This window comes from Equus caballus, chromosome 16, assembly GCF_041296265.1.
Source record: "Equus caballus isolate H_3958 breed thoroughbred chromosome 16, TB-T2T, whole genome shotgun sequence".
NCBI lineage: Eukaryota > Metazoa > Chordata > Mammalia > Perissodactyla > Equidae > Equus > Equus caballus.
In genome coordinates this window covers 54,675,396-54,696,236 of record NC_091699.1, presented here as the reverse complement: position 1 = coordinate 54,696,236, position 20,841 = coordinate 54,675,396, and the positions used below count along the sequence as shown (strand labels likewise).

Below are 20,841 nucleotides of genomic sequence, written 5' to 3'. Positions count from 1 at the left end.
ACAAAATTGAGCGGACAATCCCTTATTAACCACTCATTACAGATAGTAAATCACTGACGGAAGAAGTATGTAATTAGAATTGTGTTAAGTGCTGCAAAGCAGAAGAGCAGAATAGGAAAGGGGGTGGGGAGTTAGGAAGGCCACACTGATGAGCTGGTAATTAATTAAGTGGAGGCGTGGAGGACAAGGCCAGGTCAATGCATGTTCTGTGTGGTGGTGGTGATGGAGGTCGGGGGAGGGACGGTGGGGGACGTGGCAGGGGCCAATGTGGCTCGAGAGCTCAGAGGAGGGGGCAGAGTCTCCAGCAGGAGGCCGGCTTGGCAGGCACAGTGCGTATTCGGGCCTTGACCCATCGTGCTGCCCTGAACCCCTCTCACTCCGGCCGGTCCAGCCACCCATGCGTCTGGGTCCAGCCCGCCGGAGCCACTGAGGGGCGGCCTGATGGACCGGCAGTGATTACTGGCTCTCCTGGGCAGACTGGTCTGTCCCAGGGAAATCGGCCCACGCAGCTGCCCTCCCAGCCCTCCCTAGAGGCCAAGTGCAGGCAATCCAGAGCCAGCGCTGCACTCAGCCTTCCCTACTTGGGCCGCAGCTCGGCGAGAGCGTGGCGGCAAAGCTACCACGGAAGGCAGGCTGGCCTGAAAGAACCAACGATACGTAGAGGCGGCCTCCAGGCGTGCTAGAGCGGGCGCCGTCCCGAAGGCCGGAAAGGCGATGACGCACTTCTGGCCCTGCAGCCTGCGCTCCGGCGTCTCTAGGTAGGCGCCGCGAGTGGCTGTGCGTGTGGAAGCGCTTATTGTTCGTTGGTCAGCCGGGCTTCGAGCCGAGGCGCGGTGTGTCAGTAGTTCGCCTGCAGAGCCATCAGTAAGGGAGTGGGGCTGGGGCTGGGGTTGGGACCTGCGGAGGGGGCTGCGTCCTTTCTTCCTAGCGCGCTCGTTTCCAGCGCGTGCACTGAGCGGAGCCACCACTTGGGCCCGCCCTCCTGCAAGGCATCTCATAAGCCCAGCAGGAGCGTCGCTTCGGTTATCCTGTAACATTTTTTGTGCTCCTTTCTTGCTCACCTTATTTTCACATTCCATGGTGGACAGGTGAATGGGTTGAGTTCTCTGCACAGGGCTCAGTCGGGTCTGTCGTCCCGTCCGGTCTCATGTTTTCTCATTCCATACGTGGCCCAGACTTTTGAGCAACTGTGCACCTACTGGAAGGTTCTGTTTAACTTGCTGTGGTTCCTATATTGGGGTTCTCGTCTGGGGGTTCTCTAGTCCGGATGCACTGGCAATCCCCTGAGTCTTGTTTGCCCTTTGTTCCGGTTACAGATGATGCTGATTTCTCCCCCCGCCGCTGCCACTTCCTGCCCACCTCCTCACCCACGAAAGTCGACAGCAGTACCGTTGAAATGGGGATGCAGGGGAGAAATTACTTCACTCTGCCTTTAGATCAGATAATGGTCTCATTTAGCATAGGGCTGGTCTTATTTATGACTCCTTTTCCTTCCTAATTTTCAAGAGTCCTTTTTTTCAGGGAGAGAAGTAAACCCCTCAGTGGCGGCTGGGTTCTTGACAGCTTGGCCCCAGGTTGATTATCTTACACTTAGTCTGCATCACATATACCAGGTGACAGCGAAGCCAGTGTAGGACTTAAAGGGCAACCTGGGTTCATGTCTCAACTCTGTAACCAACTCATGACACGACCCAGGACATTTCATTTCACCTCTCTGAGCCTTGCTATTCTCCTGCATCAACAGGAGGCTGAACTTGAGGTACTTGCCAGCAGTGAGATGCCATTTTAAAGGTATTGGGCTGTGCATTCACCAAGAGACTAAGAGATATGAGAGTGTATAGTGGAAGAGGATGGAGGGATAGGATGGGAATTAGAATGATTGATATTGAGCACCTGTCCTGTTCATGGCTCTATGCTAGTCATCCCCATTGCAACCGTGGCTATCACTATACTGTTCTAAGAATTTACCATGAGCCAAGTATTATACTAAATGCTTTGTTTGTATTAGGCCATCTAATCCTCATATCAACTTCCTATCAGGGATCCCTAAGACCACCCTCACGTTCAGAGATTCTCTAGAAGAACTCTCAGGGACTCAGCATACAGTGGTACTCATGGCTAAGATTTATTACAGTGGTAAACTAAGGATACATAGCTGGATCAAAGGGAAAAAGACTCACATGGAGTCTGAGGCTCCCTAATGCTTTCTTCTTGAAAGAAGAAATCACAAGAGAAATTAGAAAATACCTTGAGATGAATGAACATGGGGACCTACTTACTAAAACCTTCATATAGTGAAAGCAATGCTAAGAGGGAAAATGCTAGCTGTAAATGCTTACGTTAAAAAAGATCTCAAATCAATAACCTAACTTTACACCTTAAGAAACTAGAAAAGAAGGGGGCTGGTTCCGTGGCCGAGTGGTTAACTTTGCTCGCTCTGCTTTGGCGGCCCAGGATTTCACTGGTTCAGATCCTGGGTGCGGACATGGCATTGCTCGTCAGGCCATGCTGAAGTGGTATCCCATGTGGTACAAACAGAGACACTTACAGCTAGAATACACAATTATGTACTCAGAAGCTTTGGGGAGAAGAATAAAAAAAGAAAAAGATTGGCAACAGTTGTTAGCTTAGGTGCCAATCTTAAAAAAAAAAAAAGAAACTAGAAAAGAAGAGCAAGCCCAAGTCAAACCTAGCAGAAGGAAGGAAATAATAAAGATTAGAACAGAGATACATGAAATAGAGAATAGAAAAACAATAGAGAAAATCAGTGAAACCAGAAGTTGGTTATTTGAAAAGTTCAACTAAATTGACAAACCTTTAGCTAGATTGACTAAGAAGAAAGTAGAGAAGATGCAAATAAGTAAAATCAGAAATGAAAATGGGGACATTACTACCAACCTTACAGAGATAGGAATGATTATAAGAGAACACTATGAGCAATTGTACTTCAACGAATTAGATAACCTAGAAGAAATGGACAAATTCCTTGAAACACAAGTTACCTAAACTGACTTGTGAAGAAATAGAAAATCTCAGAAGACCTATAACAAGTAAAGAGATTAAAGCCCTAATTAAAAACTTGCCAACAAAGAAAAGTTCTAAGCCAGATGGCTGCATTGGTGAATTTACCAAACATTTAAAGGAAGATTAACACCAATCCTTCTCAGACTTTTGCAAAAGATTAAAGAAGAGGGAACACTTCGTAAGTCATTCTGTGGGGCCAGTAGTACTGTGATACCAAAGGCAAGTGAAGGCATTATATGAAAGAAAATTTCAGACCTTATGAATATAGATGCAAAAATCCTCAACACAATATTAGAAAATCAAATCCAATAGCACGTTAAAAGGATGATTCACCATAACCAAGTGGGATTTATATCAGCAATTCAAGGTTAGTTGAACTTAAGAAAATCGATTTGATACATCACATTATTAGAACGAAGAGGAAAAAACCCTACCTGATCATTTCAGTTGATGCAGAAAATACATTTGACAAAATTGAACACAGTTTCATAATAAAATCTCTCAGAAAACTAGAAATAGAGGGAAAATTCCTCAATACGATAAAGGGTATTTATGGGAAACCTGCAGCTAAGATCATAATCAATGGTGAAAGACAACTTTCCCTCTAACATCAGGAAGGCCCCAAAACAAGGATGCCCACTTTTCACTGCTGCTGTTCAGCATTGTACTGGAAATTCTATTAGCTATTAGGCAAGAAAAAGAAAGAAACAGCATTCACATTGGAAAGGAAGAGGGAAAACTGTCTCTATTCACAGATGACATGATCTCATATATAGAAAACCCCCCCAAAATCCACAAGAACTACTAGAGTTAATAAATTCAGCAAAGTTGCCGGGTACAAGATCAATATAAAAAGCAGTTATGTTTCGGGGCTGGCTTGGTGGCACAGCAGTTAAGTGCGCTTGTTCCACTTTGGCGGCCCCGGGTTTGCTGGTTTGGATCCTGGGTGCAGACATGGGACTGCTTGGTAAGCCGTGCTGTGGTAGGCGTCCCACATATAAAGTAGAGGAAGATGGGCATGGATGTTAGCTCAGGGCCAGCCTTCCTCAGCAAAAAGAGGAGGGTTGGCAGCAGTTAGCTCACAGCTTATCTTCCTCAAAAAAAGAAAAAACTTATGTTTCAATATATCAGCAGCGAGCAATCCAAAAAGGAAATTAATACAATTCCATTTACAATAGCATCTAAAAGAATTAAATATTTAGGAATAAATCTACCCAAGTTGGTGAAAGACCTGTATGCTGAAAATACAAAACATTGCTGAAAGAAATTAGACTTACATAAATGGAAAGACATTCCATGTTCATGGATAGGAAGACATAACATTGTTAAGGTGTCAATACTACCCAAAGTGATCTATAGATTCAACACGATCCCTATCAAAATCCCAACAGCTTTTTTCAGAGAAATGGAAAAGCTGATCTTTAAATTCATGTGGAATTTCAAGGAGCCCTGAATAGCCAAAACTGTCTTGAAAAAGAATAAAGTTGGAGGACTCACTCCTCCTGCCTTTAAAATTTACTGCAAAGCTACATTAAATAAAACATCATGGTACTGGCATAAAGACAGACATATAGACCAATGGAATAGAATAGAGAGCCCAGAAATAAACCCTATCATATATGGTCAGTTGATTTTTGATAAGGATGCCAAGACCATTCAAGGAGGAAAGGACACCATTTCAACAAATGACGCTGGAGAAACTGGACATCACATGCAAAAGAAGGAAATTACCGGAGCCGGCCCAGTGGTGCAGCGGTTAAGTTCGCATGTTCCGCTTCTCGGTGGCCCAGGGTTTGCCGGTTCAGATCCCGGGTGTGGACATGGCACCACTTGGCACGCCATGCTGTGGTAGGCATTCCACATATAAAAGTAGAGGAAGATGGGCACGATGTTAGCTCAGGGCCAGGCTTCCTCAGCAAAAAGAGGAGGACTGGCAGTAGTTAGCTCAGGGCTAATCTTCCTCAAAAAGAAAAAAAAAAAAAAGAATGAAATTACCTTACACTGCATACAAAAATTAACTCAAAATGTGTTAAGAGCTAAAACTGTAAGACTGTTAGAAGAAAACATTGAGGAAAATCTTTAAGACACTGGATTTGGCAACAATCTCATGGATATGACACCAAAAGTACAGGCAACAAAAGAAAAAATAGATAAACAGGATTTCATTAAAATTAGCTGTACAAACCCCCAACAGGATAAAGTGAAATAAATTCAAGTCCAGGCACATTGTAGTCAAACTTCAAAAATCTAAAGACAAGGAAAATGTTTGAAAGTAGCTAGAGAGAAGCAACATACTACCTATAGAAAAACAATTCGAATGAAAGTGGATTTCTTATCAGAAACCATGGAAGTGGCACAAAATTTTTTAAGTGATGAAAGGAAAGAACTGTCAAAACCAAAATTCTATGCCAGTGAAAATACCCTTCAAGAATGAAGGTAAAATCAGGATGTTCTCAGATGAAGGAAAATGAAGAGAATTGTCACTAGCATATCTACCTGAATATGATGGCTAAAACAAGTTCTGTAAACAAGAAGGAAACAATAAAAGAAGGAATCTTGGAACATCAAGATGGAAGGAAGAATGCAGGAGCCTGAAAAATGTGATTGGACTGCCAGTCACACAGTTGAGTAGCAAAAAGAACTCTGGAGCACATAACTGTGGGTACTGGACTTGGTCAGTCCTAGCAAATAGGCTGTGTAGACCCCCTACCTTCCTGTTGAGAGTACTGCTGGGCATGGACTGCAGTAGACACCTTTTCAGGGTGTGGCACTGCCATCCCCATCCACACAGCAGATGTCGGCAATATTACTCAAGGTCTCTTAGATGGCCTATGTTACATGTCTGGACTCCCCACATACACCCAGTCAGACACTAGTGCTACTTTTATAGCTAAAAATGCCAACAGTGGACAGTTACCTGGGACATTCGCTGGACCTTTCATGCCCTGTATCATCACCAAGAAGCAGGTGCTATTAAAAGGGAGAGTGAACTCAAAGAAAAACTGAAAAAAATAATTGGAAAACCAAGCTTCAGCTCTCAGTGTTGTACAACTTAAGATAGTCTATTTGGGCTCTTAATTTTACAACTACCTAAAAGGGTACCACCCATTTAAATGTAATATCTAATTATGAGGTTCAGGAGTGGGAGAAGGCCCGAACTGGCTGTAGGAAACGCAAAACACATAATTAACCCTTCTCACTCTATCTTTTTCCTCCAATGCCCATCCCAGGAAAACTGGACTACCAGAATTTGCAGGTAGGAAAGAAGAGCCAGGGCCTAGAAGACTGAAACCTAACATAGGGCTTTTTTTTTTTCTTGCCTCTCAGCTATGTTTGCTGGATTTGAGCAATTATAGATAATGATTATAATGATCATGAATTATGAGATGACAACTCCTAAGGTGCTCTTGTCATGGCCCACATGTCAGAGGGTAGGAGATGTTCTAGGATGTCATAAGTTATATAAGAAAGGAATTTCTGAGCTAACTAGGGATGAGTCTAAGCAAATGGTGTGGGTAAGACATGAGAGCCACAAGAGACCTTCCTTCTGGTGGGCCATGACTTAGTAATCGGGCATCTGAAGCCTCCTTGTTCTGAGCTAAAACTCCCATAATTGTTTTGTCACTCCATTTTGTCCCTAAAAAAATCATGGGAGCATTTTCTGTATGCTCAGTCTTCCTAGTGATCTTTCCCAGGGTAAGAGTCACTGCTTCCTTCTCAGTGCTCAAAGGCTGTCAGCAAGTATCCATTTACAAGCTTCTCTAGTATCCTCTTAGAAACTAACCAACCAACAAACCTATGAGCTTCTCTGAGGTCTCCTTTGCTCTGTGATTTTTCACAGGTATAGTATCTGTAAGCTTTCAGTACCTGGGGAGCTGGAAGGCATCTGAGCCTGTAGACTTGAATCCCTGTGAAACACACATCTTCCTACCTTGTTCACCCCATGAAACTGAATGTACAAACGGACAATGGCCAGACCATATAGAAAAATAGAATTCAGACCCACAATCTACAACAACCAGTCCAGGAAGCCAACCCGTTATCTGCAGTAACCAGTCCAAGAAGTCAAAAACACTGTCTGTAGCAACCAGTCCAGGAAGCCAAAATAATCCCTGTAGCAGTCAGCCCTAAACACCCAGAATTTGATTAATATGCTCCCCCAACCAATCACATAAGGGCTTTGCTTCTTGCCAACCCCCTATGCCAACAATCTCTAATCAGAGCACACCTGAAGCATTCCCTTTTTCCCACCTTAAAGCTTTCCCACTTCTCTGCCTGACTTAGAGTCTCTGCCAAATGCAAGTGATGATGGTTGACTCCCTTGCTGTAGCAAGCTCTGAATAAATAGACTTTGCTTGTTCTCATGTGGATGGTCTTCCTTTATTTCTGCCACTTTGTTTAAAAGTTTAACTTTCTGACATGCTGTGTGGTATTAGGTAAGCCCTTTCCTCTCTTTGGGCCTTACTTCAACTGAAAAATTGGTTCACTATTCATTCATTCATTCATTCTTTTATTCAACAAATGTTCCTTGGCACTTAAAGAAATTGGGCCCTAAGAGCTGCTAGACATTGGGCGGATGTTAGAGGCACAAAGATGGACATGCCAAGTACGTAATCTGCTCTCTGAGAATGTAGAACATAGTAAAGGGAGGCGGATAGATGAACAGGCATAGTCAAGTGTGCAGCCTTACATCAGCATCCATCCTACAAGAGTGCTGAAAGGTGAAGCAGGACGGTCAGTGGGAAGAAGAGGGCCAGGAAAGGATTCCCAGAGGAAGCCTCTTCCCAGAGGAAGCCTCCTCCGCGGCCGTCGGCTCCCCTCCATCCCTGCAGCGGCGCGCCGGGGCAGTCGGTATCCCTGGGAGAGCTGGACCACTCTCCCCTCCCTCCTTTGCAGGGCGAGAAGGGAGGACCACAGAGATGCGGCGCCCTCCACCGTCCTAGAGAAGCCGGGGTGGCACGACTGCTGCAGCTTCCACCTCTCCAGTGCGGGGCTCTGGCCCGCGCGGAACGTGACGACCTGGCGTGGGGTTGGCCAGGCTGGCGGGGCGTGGAGTGTGGGTCTTGCCTGGGTCGCTCACGGGCGAGGGGCGGTTATGTCAGGGCCACCCTGGTCCGGAGCGTCCCTCCCCAACACCGGACAACCCCGGGTAGGGCCCGGCGCGCGCTCGCTTCCCCGGAGGGCGGCCCGGGCCCTGGCGACCGCGGCCCTGGCGAGCAGAGCCCGCTTCGGCCCTGCGCTCGAGCTGCTGCCAGGACAGCCCGCGCCGGCCCGGGCGCGCCCGGTGAGTGCGGGGCCGGCGCCACGAAGCTGGCTCGGCTCTGCCTCGGGCTCTAGGCCCAGATGAGGGGCGGAGAGGGGGCAGTGTGGCGACTGGGAAATCGGGGTACAGCCCAGACTGGAGGGCCCGGAGGAGCAGGCGAGGGACAGAGTGGATTCGACAGCCCTCAGACTTGCGCCGGCAGGGGAAGCACATGTGAGCCAGGTGCTGGGGCGGAGGTGTTCACAGAGCGCTGTGCGCAGCGACGAATGTCCAGAATTTCCATGGCACTGGCTTTACAGAGCTGGTTATGTTTGAGGTGGGTCTTGAGATGAACATGAGTTTGCAGGCGGAAGAGGGAGAAATTGGATCTTAAGGCAGGGGGAGTTGCAGGTGCCAGGACACAGATCAGGGCAAGGAAGGGGTTTGGGTTCGTAACAGGATAGTGACAGGATAGGGGATGAGGGTGGGGGTGCAGGAGATGATCCTTGGCAGGTAAGCTGGGTCCCTGAGTAGTGAAGGAATTGTCTGTGGTGCAGAGGATTTGGACATTTTTAGGTGGGCAAAGGTGAGCCAACCAAAAACTTTGAGCCCTAGAATGCTGGGTAGGTCACTGTGGGGGCTTTATAGAGCAAGGCCTGATGTGAAATGGACCAGAATCAGCCCCCCCATAGTATGGAGACTGAGATCCTGAATGAGGCAGTGGCTGGGAATTATAGGTCTTGACAGCTCCAAGTTAGCACTGTTTGTGTTTCTCAAGGAAGCGGTGGGAGAGAAAGGAAAGAAGGGCCGCAGGAGCTCGGGCTCCCAGAGATATAGAAAAAGGGGACCTTGAGACTGGGATGTGGGTAAGAAAGAGCAGGGTGGAGTGTTATAGAGAGTATGCTGGGGTCTGGGAGTACGGGGAGGAAAGTCAGAATTTGCATCTGCCCTTTTGATACAGGCTCCAGAGCAACCCGAGCGTTCTGAGGTGCCCTTAGCTGCCTCTTCGACTGGTGGCGGTGACTGGGAGGGAGAGAAGAGAAAGGGTCCTACACAGGGGCAGCAGGGGAGGCAGGAGTGAGGCTAGAAGGCAATGTGATGCAGTAGGTAAGAGCCAGAGTCAAACAGGCCTGAGTTCTGTCTTGGTTCTGTGACTTTGGGGCAGTTCCTCTCTGAGCCCTGGTTTCCTCTTCAATAGAATGGATCTAATGCCCTCCTTGTGTTTGCTGTGAGGTACACACAAAGTAATATGGGTAGAGTGCTTGCACAGGCTCCACAAATGGTAGTTGCTCTTGTTATGAAGGGTTGATGACCTCTGAAAGAGGACACATTGTGGAGAAAGGATGGCACCTAGAGCACAAAGAGTTGTTTTGGGTGTAGGAGTGAAAAGGGAAAACTTGCAGAGACTCATGAAAAAGATGAGAGGATGTCTGCTGTAAAGTAAAGATGAAGAGACCTGAGAAACTTGCTGGCTGATCCCTTATGTCTTTGTAGGTAGGGGGAAAGCTTCCTTAGACATTCAGAATCTAGAAACTGAACAGGCATGCCCTTCAGTACCTCTTAGTTCCTCGTCTCCCCTTCTTCCAGGCCCTGGTCCTGGGATTGTCCTAGGGTATTTAAACACATGTTGTTTCAGGAGTCAGTGACCTTCGAGGACGTAGCCGTCTACTTCTCTGAGAATGAATGGACCGGCCTGGCCCCTGCTCAGAGGTCCCTGTACAGGGATGTGATGCTGGAGAATTATGGGGCCGTGTCTTCCCTGGGTAAGGGTCTTTCCCTTTGCACTCTCCTCTGCCCTTCAGAGTTTCCTGGCTCCTTCTCCCTCAAAGGCTTAGGAGTCTTTGATAACCTTCAGCTGAGTGGCAACCTCAGGCTCCTGGATTCTTACTGACCCAACCTTAGCAGTTGCTGGGAAGTGAAAAGTCCTAGTATCAATTCAGGCCTCATAGAGGACTTGCTTGTCCCAGGGTGAGAGCTTCCCACCTCCTAACCCATGTGCAGTGGGAAGAAAGCAGATTCCTAGTGCCCCATCGAGCCCCCCAGTTCCCCATCCTCTCAGTTTGGGAGACCCGGCCCAACACTGAGCATCCTCATACTGATGTCTGGACTTGGGAGCTCTAAGAGAGGGAGAGAACAAGAAAGCTCAATTCCTCAATGAGTGAACTCATCCATTTGCTCACTCAGCTGTTACTGAGCACCTTTTACTCTGTCTACTTCCTGAACTCTGTAAGCCTCCTGGCCCCTCTCCCCTGGGTCTCCTGTCCCTTTCCCTGGACTTCCTTTCCTGCTTTCCCTGGTAATTTCCCTTCTTTCTCCTCCTGCCCCTGAAGACACAGGCCTGGGAGGAGCCTGGGATTGTTCTTTGTCACCCCACTCACCTGCCTGTCCCATTTCCTTCCCCTCAAGCAGCATTTCCATTTCCCAAACCGGCTCTGATTTCCCAGCTGGAGCGAGGGGAAGCACCCTGGTGCTCGGCTCCTCAGGGAGTTCTGGATGGAGAGGGCCCGAGGGGCATCTCCTCAGGTGAGTGAGGACAGGTGCCAGTCATCTGACCAGTTCCCTTGTCGTGATCTTTAAATTGTAGTAGGTGTCTCTTCTCTTAACCTAGGGTTGTAGACACCAGTAGGATTCCCTTTTTTCCACTGTGTTCTCATGTGTTCCGTCTTTTTAAGTCGTTGTTTTGTTCATCCTGGCTCCTCTGTGTGCCATCTTCATTCACCTGTTTTGCCTCTTCCCCATCTCCTCTGTCCTATCCTGGCTGCTATTTATCTTTACTCCTTGACTTTTCTGTTCACTCTCTGATCTGAGGTGGCCTTTCTATTTTCCAAGCCTGCTTATAGAAGATTCTTACTGCCCTTTGGGGTGTCATGGCTGGCTTCATCATTAGAAATCAAGAAGTCTCAATAACCCTGAGCCAAATAGTTCCTGTTCTTTAGGGATTTCTGGTGGGGAAAGCCCTGACAAGGCCAACACAGGGCTTTCCAGCTCCTAATTTCCTAGTGAAAACTGTGTCCCATTATTGCCTCCTTGGTCCTTTCTGTCTTCTTCCCACAGGGGCTCTTCTGTGGGCACAGTGAGACTTGAGCTGTGCCCTCAACTTCCTCGTTCTCATAGTTCCTTTCTGTGTCTTGCAGCCTTTCCGTATTAGGATACTCTTGATTGCAATTAACAACTCGATTCAAACTAGCTTAAACAATAAAGATGAATTGTTGTTTTGTGTAATTGGGAAATCCATAGGTAGAGTGGGCTGCAGGTACAGTTTTATCAGAATTCCAATCTCTACTCTTCTCTGTCTCCTTGTATGTTGGCTTTCTCTATGGTCTAGCTCCTTTCATGGTTGTAAGGTGATTGGTAGTTGTAACCAGGACTCTGCTTCTTCATACCTAGGGATAGAAAAAGAGTGGGCCTTCCTCAGGCTTTAACTATTGCGGATCAAAGTCCCAAGTATTGCTCTAATGCACCCTCTTAAGTCTTATGCCAGCTCTAAATCAGTCACTGTGGCCAGGGAAGTATTGTGCACTGATTGGCTTTGCAAGAACTGCTGATCCCTAAACCAATCTCTCTTGTAGAGTGGAATGGGATAACCTGATTGGCTTAGACCCATGGGGGCCTACAGTAGGAGTTGGAACTGGGATCACTCTCCACCAAAGGGCATGGCTGCTCTGCATTGGGGCAGGGATAGAAAGGAGGTAGGGAGACAACTACAGCATCCTTTACATTCTCTTAGGATCTCAGTGCTTACTCTCCCCAACACCCAAGGGAATTTCCCATCTTTGTTTTAGACAGAAAGCTAATAGCCAAGTTATTCCTGGAGTAAAACCCTAACTCCCTGACCTGCAGCAGACCGTCTTGGAGCACGTGTCCCTGCTCAACGTCCACTTTTGTCTAGAGAAGAGAATTCTCAGGGGACACACAGTCCTTGCCTTTAGCAACATAAAAGGTCATCATTTGGAAGTTGTAGAATTGATCTGTTTCTTAGGAGGCTTCAAATGGAAGTCACAAAGAGACAGATCTTACCTAAGCCTGGAGAGTTTATTAGTGGGCCTTTGTGAATAGAGATGTCTATCATGAGAGTAAGAAGTGACTTCTGGAAATGGCTGAGTGAGGCTATGAGGCCATTTCTTATGGATGCCATAGAGAGAACCATCGTGGGTTGTTTGTGGAAAGACAGGGCGGAAGGTAGGTAGGAAGGAAGGAAATTAAGAGATTGTGGTTTCCCAACATAGCCTCTGAAACAGCTCTTTGCAATTCCATCCTATCCTGATTCCTTTCTGTGTGAACTGGCTTTTACCTCCTAGGGGCAGATGCAGAAGGAACTGTAGTCTTTCCTGTTTCTTGACATTTTTAAATGAGTGATATGTTTTTGTATTTTGGGGAGCTGATAGAATCGCAACTTCCCTGTGCCTCTATTTCCTATCCTTTATATTCTTATCCCCTTCAAGTTTCAGGTCATCTGTGTTACCAGTCTTGCCACCCCCCTCCATTCTCCCCTACCACTTCCATCTCTGCTCCTTTCCTAATGGGCCCCACTCCAGCAACTGAACCAGCCTTATTTATGTCTTGACCTTGGCAGGATATCCGTTTCTAAAGCCTGCTGGGATCTCCCATCTTGAGCAGGTGGAAGAGCCATTGAACCTGAAACTGCAAGGAGAGGGTCCAAGCCTAATTTGTACTGGTAAGTGAGAGGGAAATGAGCACTTTTCTTACGGTCACATATTTTCCCCTATTTCCTTCGTAAAATGCTAAACTTCCATTTTACTGTCTGTGTTCTAAATAACAAACCTTCTAAACATCCCCAAATCAACCAGTTAATCAAGAGCAAACTTAAACTCTAAGCTTCTAGTTTTCGTTTGGACAAACTCAATTAATTAAATTTGGGTGGGTCTTGGGTCTTAGGCTCAAACTGAAAAGATGGCCTACCTTTCTGGCTGCTATTGTCAACTGATATTTTAAAAGTAAATGCTATATTTTACTCATTGTGTCAGTTGCTAGGGATCAAAAAATGGGTAATATATGCCCTTATCCTGGAAGAGCTCACAGTCTAATGGGACGTTATACCTAAATGTATGATTACAGCAAAATGTGATGCAACACAGGTGTGAATAAGACACTATGGGAACAAAGAGAGGGGAGTTTGCCTAACTCTACCTAAAGTAGTTTGGGGAAACACTTTTCCTGGTGGACCTCGTGAGGGGATTGAATGAGAAGACTCTTTCCTTTTAGTGTTGAAAAGTGTGAGGAAGATTTTTCTTGCTGCTCCCCTGCATGTGACAAACTCAGGTTCTCCAGGTATCCCACAAAGTGTTCTTTATTTCTGAACGGGTCTTCTGCTCTGAATCCTGGCCTGTTCCTCTCATGTTATAAACTGGACTACCTAGAAGGAATTCCATCTCCCTTAGATTCAATTCAACTGTTTCCTGAGAGCACCTCCCCAGCTTGGTCTGGTGCTGGGAATCACAACTCTCAGGGACTTGCTGTCTAGTTTCTGCCTTTTTCTTTTGGTTGCTTCCTGTCTGTTAGCCCTGTTTTGCCATTTTCAGCTAGGACAGGAGCACTTAGACACAGGGGTGTTACTTGGAGAGAAATGGACGTATTAATACCACTTGTTGACCTTAGTCACTCTGTCATGGGTAATGATGACACTTGCAGCTCTGATTTCTTCTTTCAGAGGGTGTGTTGAAGATTGAGAAGGAAGATTTTATTCTGAAGGAGGAAACTTTTGAGGAGGCACAGGAGCACATGGTGCTATCAAGTGGACCCCACTGGTGTGGCTCTCAGAAATTCTGGTTTGGAAAGACCTGGGAAGAGGAGAAAAGCAGATTAGGGAGATGGCCTGACTACCCCAGTGGAAGAAGTGTGGAGAACACTACAAATGATATTATAGAAGTCATTGTCAAAGATGAGATGATCTCAGTGGAAGAGTGTTCAGAGAATACTGATGTTAATACTCACCTTGTTATACATCAGAAAATTCTAGGTGAGCAGGTATTCTATACATGTGAAGAATGTGGCAAGTGTTTTGATCAAAATGAAGACTTTGATGAACATCAGAGAATTCATAATGGAGAGAAGGTCTATGGATGTAAGGAATGTGGGAAGACTTTCAGTTTTAGATCACATTGCATTGCACATCAGAGAATTCACAGTGGGGTGAAACCCTATGTGTGTCAAGAATGTGCTAAAGCCTTCGTTTGGAAGTCAAATCTCATTCGGCACCAGAGAATACATACTGGAGAGAAACCCTTTGAATGTAAGGAATGTGGGAAGGGCTTTAGTCAGAACACAAGCCTTACACAACATCAGCGAATCCACACTGGGGAGAAACCATATACATGTAAGGAATGTGGGAAAAGCTTTACTCGGAACCCAGCCCTTCTTCGACATCAGAGAATCCACACGGGGGAGAAACCTTATGAATGTAAAGACTGTGGGAAAGGCTTCATGTGGAACTCAGATCTTGCTCAGCACCAGAGGGTCCACACTGGGGAGAAGCCTCATGAGTGTACTGACTGTGGGAAAAGCTTCATTTGCAAGGCACACCTTATCCGACATCAGAGAATCCATACTGGGGAAAGACCCTATAAATGTAATGACTGTGGGAAGGCCTTCAGTCAGAATTCTGTTTTGATTAAGCACCAGAGGCGCCATTCTAGAGAGAAACCCTATAATTGTCAGACCTCTCACCTTGAACATTAGAGAATGCATAAGGGTGACACTTGTTTATAGTTCTTATGCTACAGGAACCCCAGAGACAAAATGAGATGACTGTCCACAATTTTCTGTACCTCAAATAGACAGTATTTTCTTGCCCCTTCTCCTGAACAGATACCCTGTACTCTAGCAAGACTGGTTCCCTAGTTCAACCATGTTTATACTAGGCAACATTTAGTTGAGCAGCTACTCTGTGTCAGGTACTGTGCTAACCACTTGACATACATTCTTTAATTTTTCTTAATCATATTAAGGTAGGTACTCTTATCCCCATTTTACAAATGAGAAATCTAAGGTTGGAAGGGTTATAAAACTCATTCAAGTTTGCTCAGCTAGTCAGTTATAGATTGGAACCAGGCCTATCTGACTCCAGATCCTACTGTTCTTTATTTGCGCACATTTCTGCTTCTACCCATTTTTAGTTGCTCAAGTTTCCCTAGCCAAAAGTTTCCCTTCCTTACCTAAGACCCAGTTCCTTCAACTAGCAGGCCTCTCCTCCTTTTCTACTTGTAATCAGTACCACCCAAGTTGGTATTTAATTATGTGCTATCTTATATTTTTCTAATTGTCTTATGTCTGTTAGTCCAACTAAATGGCTCCATCTGAATGGCTCTTTGAGGACCCAACACTGCATTTCTTTCATGTTTTTCAAATGTTGAAAATTATTTATTTTTGATTAGATATAACATGCTTATGATAAAAACATTGAAATAGTTCAAAAAGGTGTTCAGTGAAAAGTAAATATCCTTGTCACTCCTGTCTTCCGCTCTTCCTGCTCAGAGACAATCATTGTTACGAGTTGTATATCTTTCTGGATATATTCTTTCTATACATAAACAAGTATTTATTAATGCTGCTTTCATAAGTCTACCTCACTGAAAACTGTTATTTGATGTAGATGATGTGATGTTACAGTTATGTTGTCAACTCCAGGACCTCTTCTTCCTCAGAAGTTGTGGTCCTCCTGAGATCACCAAGGTAACTTAAGGAAAGCAGTGGAGGGTAATCTGGGTTGTGCAATCTTAAGACCTGATTGCATATGTGTTATAACATAGTACTTTGAGACTGGGAAAATGTAAAGCAAGTGGGAGACTTTTTCATAAAAATTTGAGTAACTCCACCTCCTTTCATTGTACCACTATCCTAAATCCTCTCCCAGTCTACCCCCTTCTCATCACCATAATAGCCCAAACCCAAAGTAAGCTGTGGGGCCATCACCAGGGAAGGGAGACATGGTCACTCTCTGATAATGGTTAATGCTTTGTTAGGTAGACTCAGCCAGTTAGTGGTGGAAATATAATCCAATATTTTGGCATCAGAGTCACAGATGCCCTCCCTAGGTCCAGGATCAAAGATAAAACAAATGTTAGTAACACAGGTTCTACACAGTGAGGAAGGAGAAAGTGAAGAATTCCAAAATTAACTAACTCAACGTGAAATAAGGAGTCTATAAAATAAAATGTTAAGGAGCTGGCCCAGTGGCATAGTGGTCAAGTTCGCGTGTTCTGCTTTGGTGGCCTGGGGTTCGCTGGTTTGGATCCTGGGCACAGGCCTACACACTGCTCATCAAGCCATGCTGTGGTGGTGTCCCACATACAAAATAGAGGAAGATTGGCACAGATGTTAGCTCAGCAACAATCTTCCTGAAGCAAAAAGAGGAAGATTGGCAACAGATGTTAGCTTAGGGCCAATGATTCTCACCAGAAACATATATATATATTTAAAAGAGGATACAGGATGTTAATACCAATTCTGAAGAAATGCAGGATATTAGATAATGGTATTAAGCATCATAAAGGGTTAGAAAACCAAAGGCCCTATTCAGAGGAGAATGCTGGCCAAAACAGATCTGAAACATCCATTCCAGACTCTTCACCTTTAGAGCCATTTTCAGACTGCAGTTTGCCTCATTGCTATTTAGGCATCCCACTTTATAAGCTCCCAGCCAGTTAATATTTATTGTTGACAAAGCAGCAAAGAGGAGAAGCCAGAGGCCTGCTTGGACCAAACTTCTGCTTCCTGGAAATTACAAACATGTTAATAACTCTAGAGTCCCTGATGGCTGAAGCCTAAGGCCATGTAATAAGGAGAACTTCGCCTAGCATAGTTCAGCTAGGGTAACCTCTAATAAGCAGCAAAAATTTTGTTTTGTACTACATGGAACCAGGAAATGGAAATGAGTGATGTGAACAAGTATTTGGGGGAAGTTGTTTACTAAGCAAATATTACTGAGCACCTGGCTGCATGCAAAGTGCTATGCAGGTGCCGTGTAAACAGTGATAAGTCAGACTTGCTCCCTGCTTTCCTGGAACATTAATCTAGTGAGAGAGACCAACCAAAAAAATCAAGTAAACAAAATTATTAAAAATTGCCAAGTGCTATGAAGGGACTAAACAAGGTACAGAGAGAATGATGGTGAGGGACCCTCTCCCTATATAGATGGCCAGGGAAGGCCTATCCTAAGAAGTAACATTAAAGGTAAGACTCATAGAATGAGAAAGAGCCGCTTGGATCAAGAACGGGAAGAACAGGCAGAGGGAACTGCTCTGCAGACTCCTTGTGTGAAGAGTTTGGCATGTTCAAGAAACTGAATGGTTTTAGCTATAGCATTATGATCAAGGGTATGTGTGGCACAAGTTGCGTTTGTAGGATAGGTGGGCCAAATCATTCAATTCCATCCTAAGCGAAAAGAAGCCATTCAATGGAAGCCATGTCAATGGAGGAATGACATGTTTGATTCATATTTTAAGATGATCCCTCTGGCTGCAAGTAGAAATGGTTTCTAAAGGGACAAAAGCTAAAGGAGAGATAATGTTGGAAACTGCTACAGTCCAGGTTGGAGATGATGGCAGCCTGGAGAGTATGGTGGTAATGGAAATGGAGAGAAGGTGGATTTAAGATATATTTTGGGAATAAAATCAGTGACCTGCTAATGGATTGGATACAAGGAGTGATCGACAGGGAAGAACAGGGATGGCTTTCTGGTTTCTGGTACGAGCAGCTGAGTTAGTGGTACTATTTACTGGAATGAATAAGACTGGAATGGGAATAGATTTGAGGAGGGAGAAATCTAGAGCTCTGTTTTGGATTAACATTTGAGATATGTGTGAGATATGCATGTAGACATTTCAAGTAACTGGTTGAATATACGGGCTGGAGCTCTAGGTTAGTCATATCTGGAGCTGTATATTTGGGAGTCATCAAACAAGCAGAGGGTATTTAAAGCCATGGGCAGAAATGAATGAAATCCTCTAGACTATCTATTACAGTAGCCACTAGCCACATGTGGGTATTTAAATTAAATTAAAAATTTAGTTCCTTAGTTGCTGGCCAGATTTCAAGCACACAATAACTGTATGGGGCAGTTGTCCATCATCTTGGGTAGTATAGACATAGAACATTTTCATTATTGTAGAAAGTTCTGTTGGACAGTACTGCCCTCATAGAGAGTATAGTAAAATATGAGGACCCGCGATGGAGTCCTATGGAATGCCAATTCAGTATTTAGGGAGTTGGACAGAGGGAAGGGCCAGGAAGAGATGCTGAGAAGAGTGGTCAGTGAGGGGTTGGCAATTTTACCAGTGGACACATTACACAGGCAGCAGTTGAAATAGGGTTGAAGCTTGGACCAGGACTACAAGGAAGCGATCATTAAAATCCTAAATATTCATAAGCTCCCAGAGTGAGGATGATGTATATACTAGAAGGTCAGTATCTTAAAATGGGAGAGAGAGAGAATGAATAGGAGTAAGAACCCATGGAAATGGAATGATGAAAGAGAGGAAATAGTATGGACTTACAGAGGAGCATCATGGAAGTTAGTCTACTCTAGGAACTCTTTCCCTCAAAGATGAAAATGTTTGTAGACAGAGTGGCGGAATGGCAAGACAAATTTTAGAAGTATCACACTGAGAAAAATTATGGCAAAAGATAGGTATTTCAGGAGGATTATAAAGAGGCATGTGGAAATGGATGGACCCTACCAAGAGAGTTCCTAACTCGTCTATTCCTTACCAGAGGCCCAGAGACAGGCATTTGGAAGCCCTGAGCCCGTTTCAAAGTCTCTATAGTCTGTGATGAAGAAATTGCAACATGGAACACCTTCCAATTTGTAATGATGCTTTCCACATATCTCAAAGTCAGAAGAGGAATAAAATTAATACTCGATTTCTATATTTCAGAGAAATATAAAAGGTAGAAATTCAGCATACTTTCTGACAAATTCCATTTAACTATATTAAAATCAAGAATTGATTATGGTAAAATTTTGTCTGTGAAATTTTCGAAAGCAGTATTGGAAAGTGAGGAAATATAAAAATAGTGTATAGAGTCCTTCACATATTGAAAATTAGCTAGCCTACCCAGAATCTCTTGGGGAAATGAATAATTAAATCTCTCCTGCTTTGCAACCCAGAACCAGCTACAGAGTTGCCTGCTTTAGAAGCAACTCAGTTGTAAATCAGCGTCTGCAATTCTGAGCATGTCTTTGTGACTTTCAGTCAGAGCTCTGTAATGTTCACCTCTTGTTTGGTTCCCAGCACCCATTTCCCTTCTCCTTGGGAACAGCAACCCAAATATTCTTTGGGAAAACATCCTTTCTCAGCCACCTAGCTTGGCTCCACCCCCAACTTCATAAGTAGATCCTTTTTGGCCTAGGTCCTTCAACTCATCCTATCCCCTTGGCCACAGAGCCAATGACGTATGAGGAGATATTTACCGGGCCTTCTGGAAGAGAGAGGCTTTTCTTCTTTGAGAGGGACCAAAGGAGATATTCTCTGTTCTCCTTTGTATGGCATGTATATGTAGGAAGACGTGAGGTCTGGAACTGTAGCAACAATTTTTTGATTATAAGGAGAGAGTCTGGAGCTTCCTGGCATTACCATGTGGAGCCCGAGGATAAAACCATGACCAAAGAAGACAGTGGTGAAGCAGAGAGAAACTGGGTCCTTGGTGACATCATTTGAGCCACTAGACCAAGCCTTACCTGAAATAGTCCTACCTCTGGACTTTTCAGCTATGTAAGCCAATAAACATCTTTTGTTAAACTAGTTAGATTTGAGTTTTCTGTCATTTATAACTTAGTCATACCGATAGAGGCTTATATTTGAAAGCACTGTGTTTTCGTACAACACCTTAATGTCACATTTTTTCTTGCTTAGTAGTCCCACCAGATCCTCATTTGTATCTCATCTCAGTTGCTTAGAGCTTGAGTGTCTAAATAGGTGCCTCTCATGCCCTAAACTTGATTTCACGAATACCACCGGACTGATGTTTTGTCAGACCATAGCATACCTTCCAAACTTGATGAAAATATACTGTCAGTTCCAGATTCTAGTGGATAACTTCCTATCTCTTTGAAGTCTCTTCCAGGCTCCCCTACCCTACCTAGGTGAATTTTGGGTTTGCTGTGTCACCCACATTTTAAGTGAGATAATTATGGAATAACCAGGCATTGATTTATATCTGCTAGAGGCTTTGTTTTATTGAACAATGGTCCAATGCTTGTTGAGAAGGACAAAGTCCAGACCTACAGAAGATTCCCTGAAGTTGAAAGTCACTTCTCAGCCCAGTGATTGAGATGTAAATTATAGGGTGAAAGTTACTTTCTTACTTTATCAAAAAGAGAAAACAATAAGAATCAGCTTTGACCATTTTTTCCACAAAAGAAGGACCATATTTGTCTAGTGTGAGTGATACAGGTTTTGGGGTTATGCAACTGCATGTTTTCAGCCTTCACCCCCATTTCCAGCATACCTAGTCCAAGTTGGACTCAAGTGTGCTTGGCATGAATGAGGCTTGAGACCCAATACCGTCTGATTTCCTCTATGTTGTACCCACTAAAGTTGACAAAAAGTCACTCATTC

General features: G+C 44.7%; 1 protein-coding gene across 8 annotated transcripts; it reads left to right on the top strand.

The window, feature by feature from the left end:
- Positions 1-326: 326 nt before the first annotated feature.
- On the top strand, positions 327-20,025 carry ZNF662 (zinc finger protein 662). 8 transcript variants are annotated; one of them, XM_014731737.3, is made up of 6 exons: positions 327-758; positions 7,921-8,308; positions 9,903-10,029; positions 10,676-10,789; positions 12,840-12,941; positions 13,935-20,025. In XM_014731737.3, the coding sequence occupies exons 1-6, from the start codon at positions 715-717 to the stop codon at positions 14,960-14,962; spliced, it is 1,803 nt and encodes a 600-aa protein (XP_014587223.3). In that variant the 5' UTR covers positions 327-714; the 3' UTR covers positions 14,963-20,025. The 8 variants fall into 8 exon arrangements, with proteins under 8 accessions (XP_014587223.3, XP_070093996.1, XP_070093995.1 ...); XM_070237895.1 differs by having other exon boundaries at positions 336-758; positions 7,921-8,603; positions 10,673-10,789; XM_070237894.1 differs by having other exon boundaries at positions 376-758; positions 7,921-8,173; positions 10,673-10,789.
- The last annotated feature ends 816 nt before the right edge of the window (positions 20,026-20,841 follow it).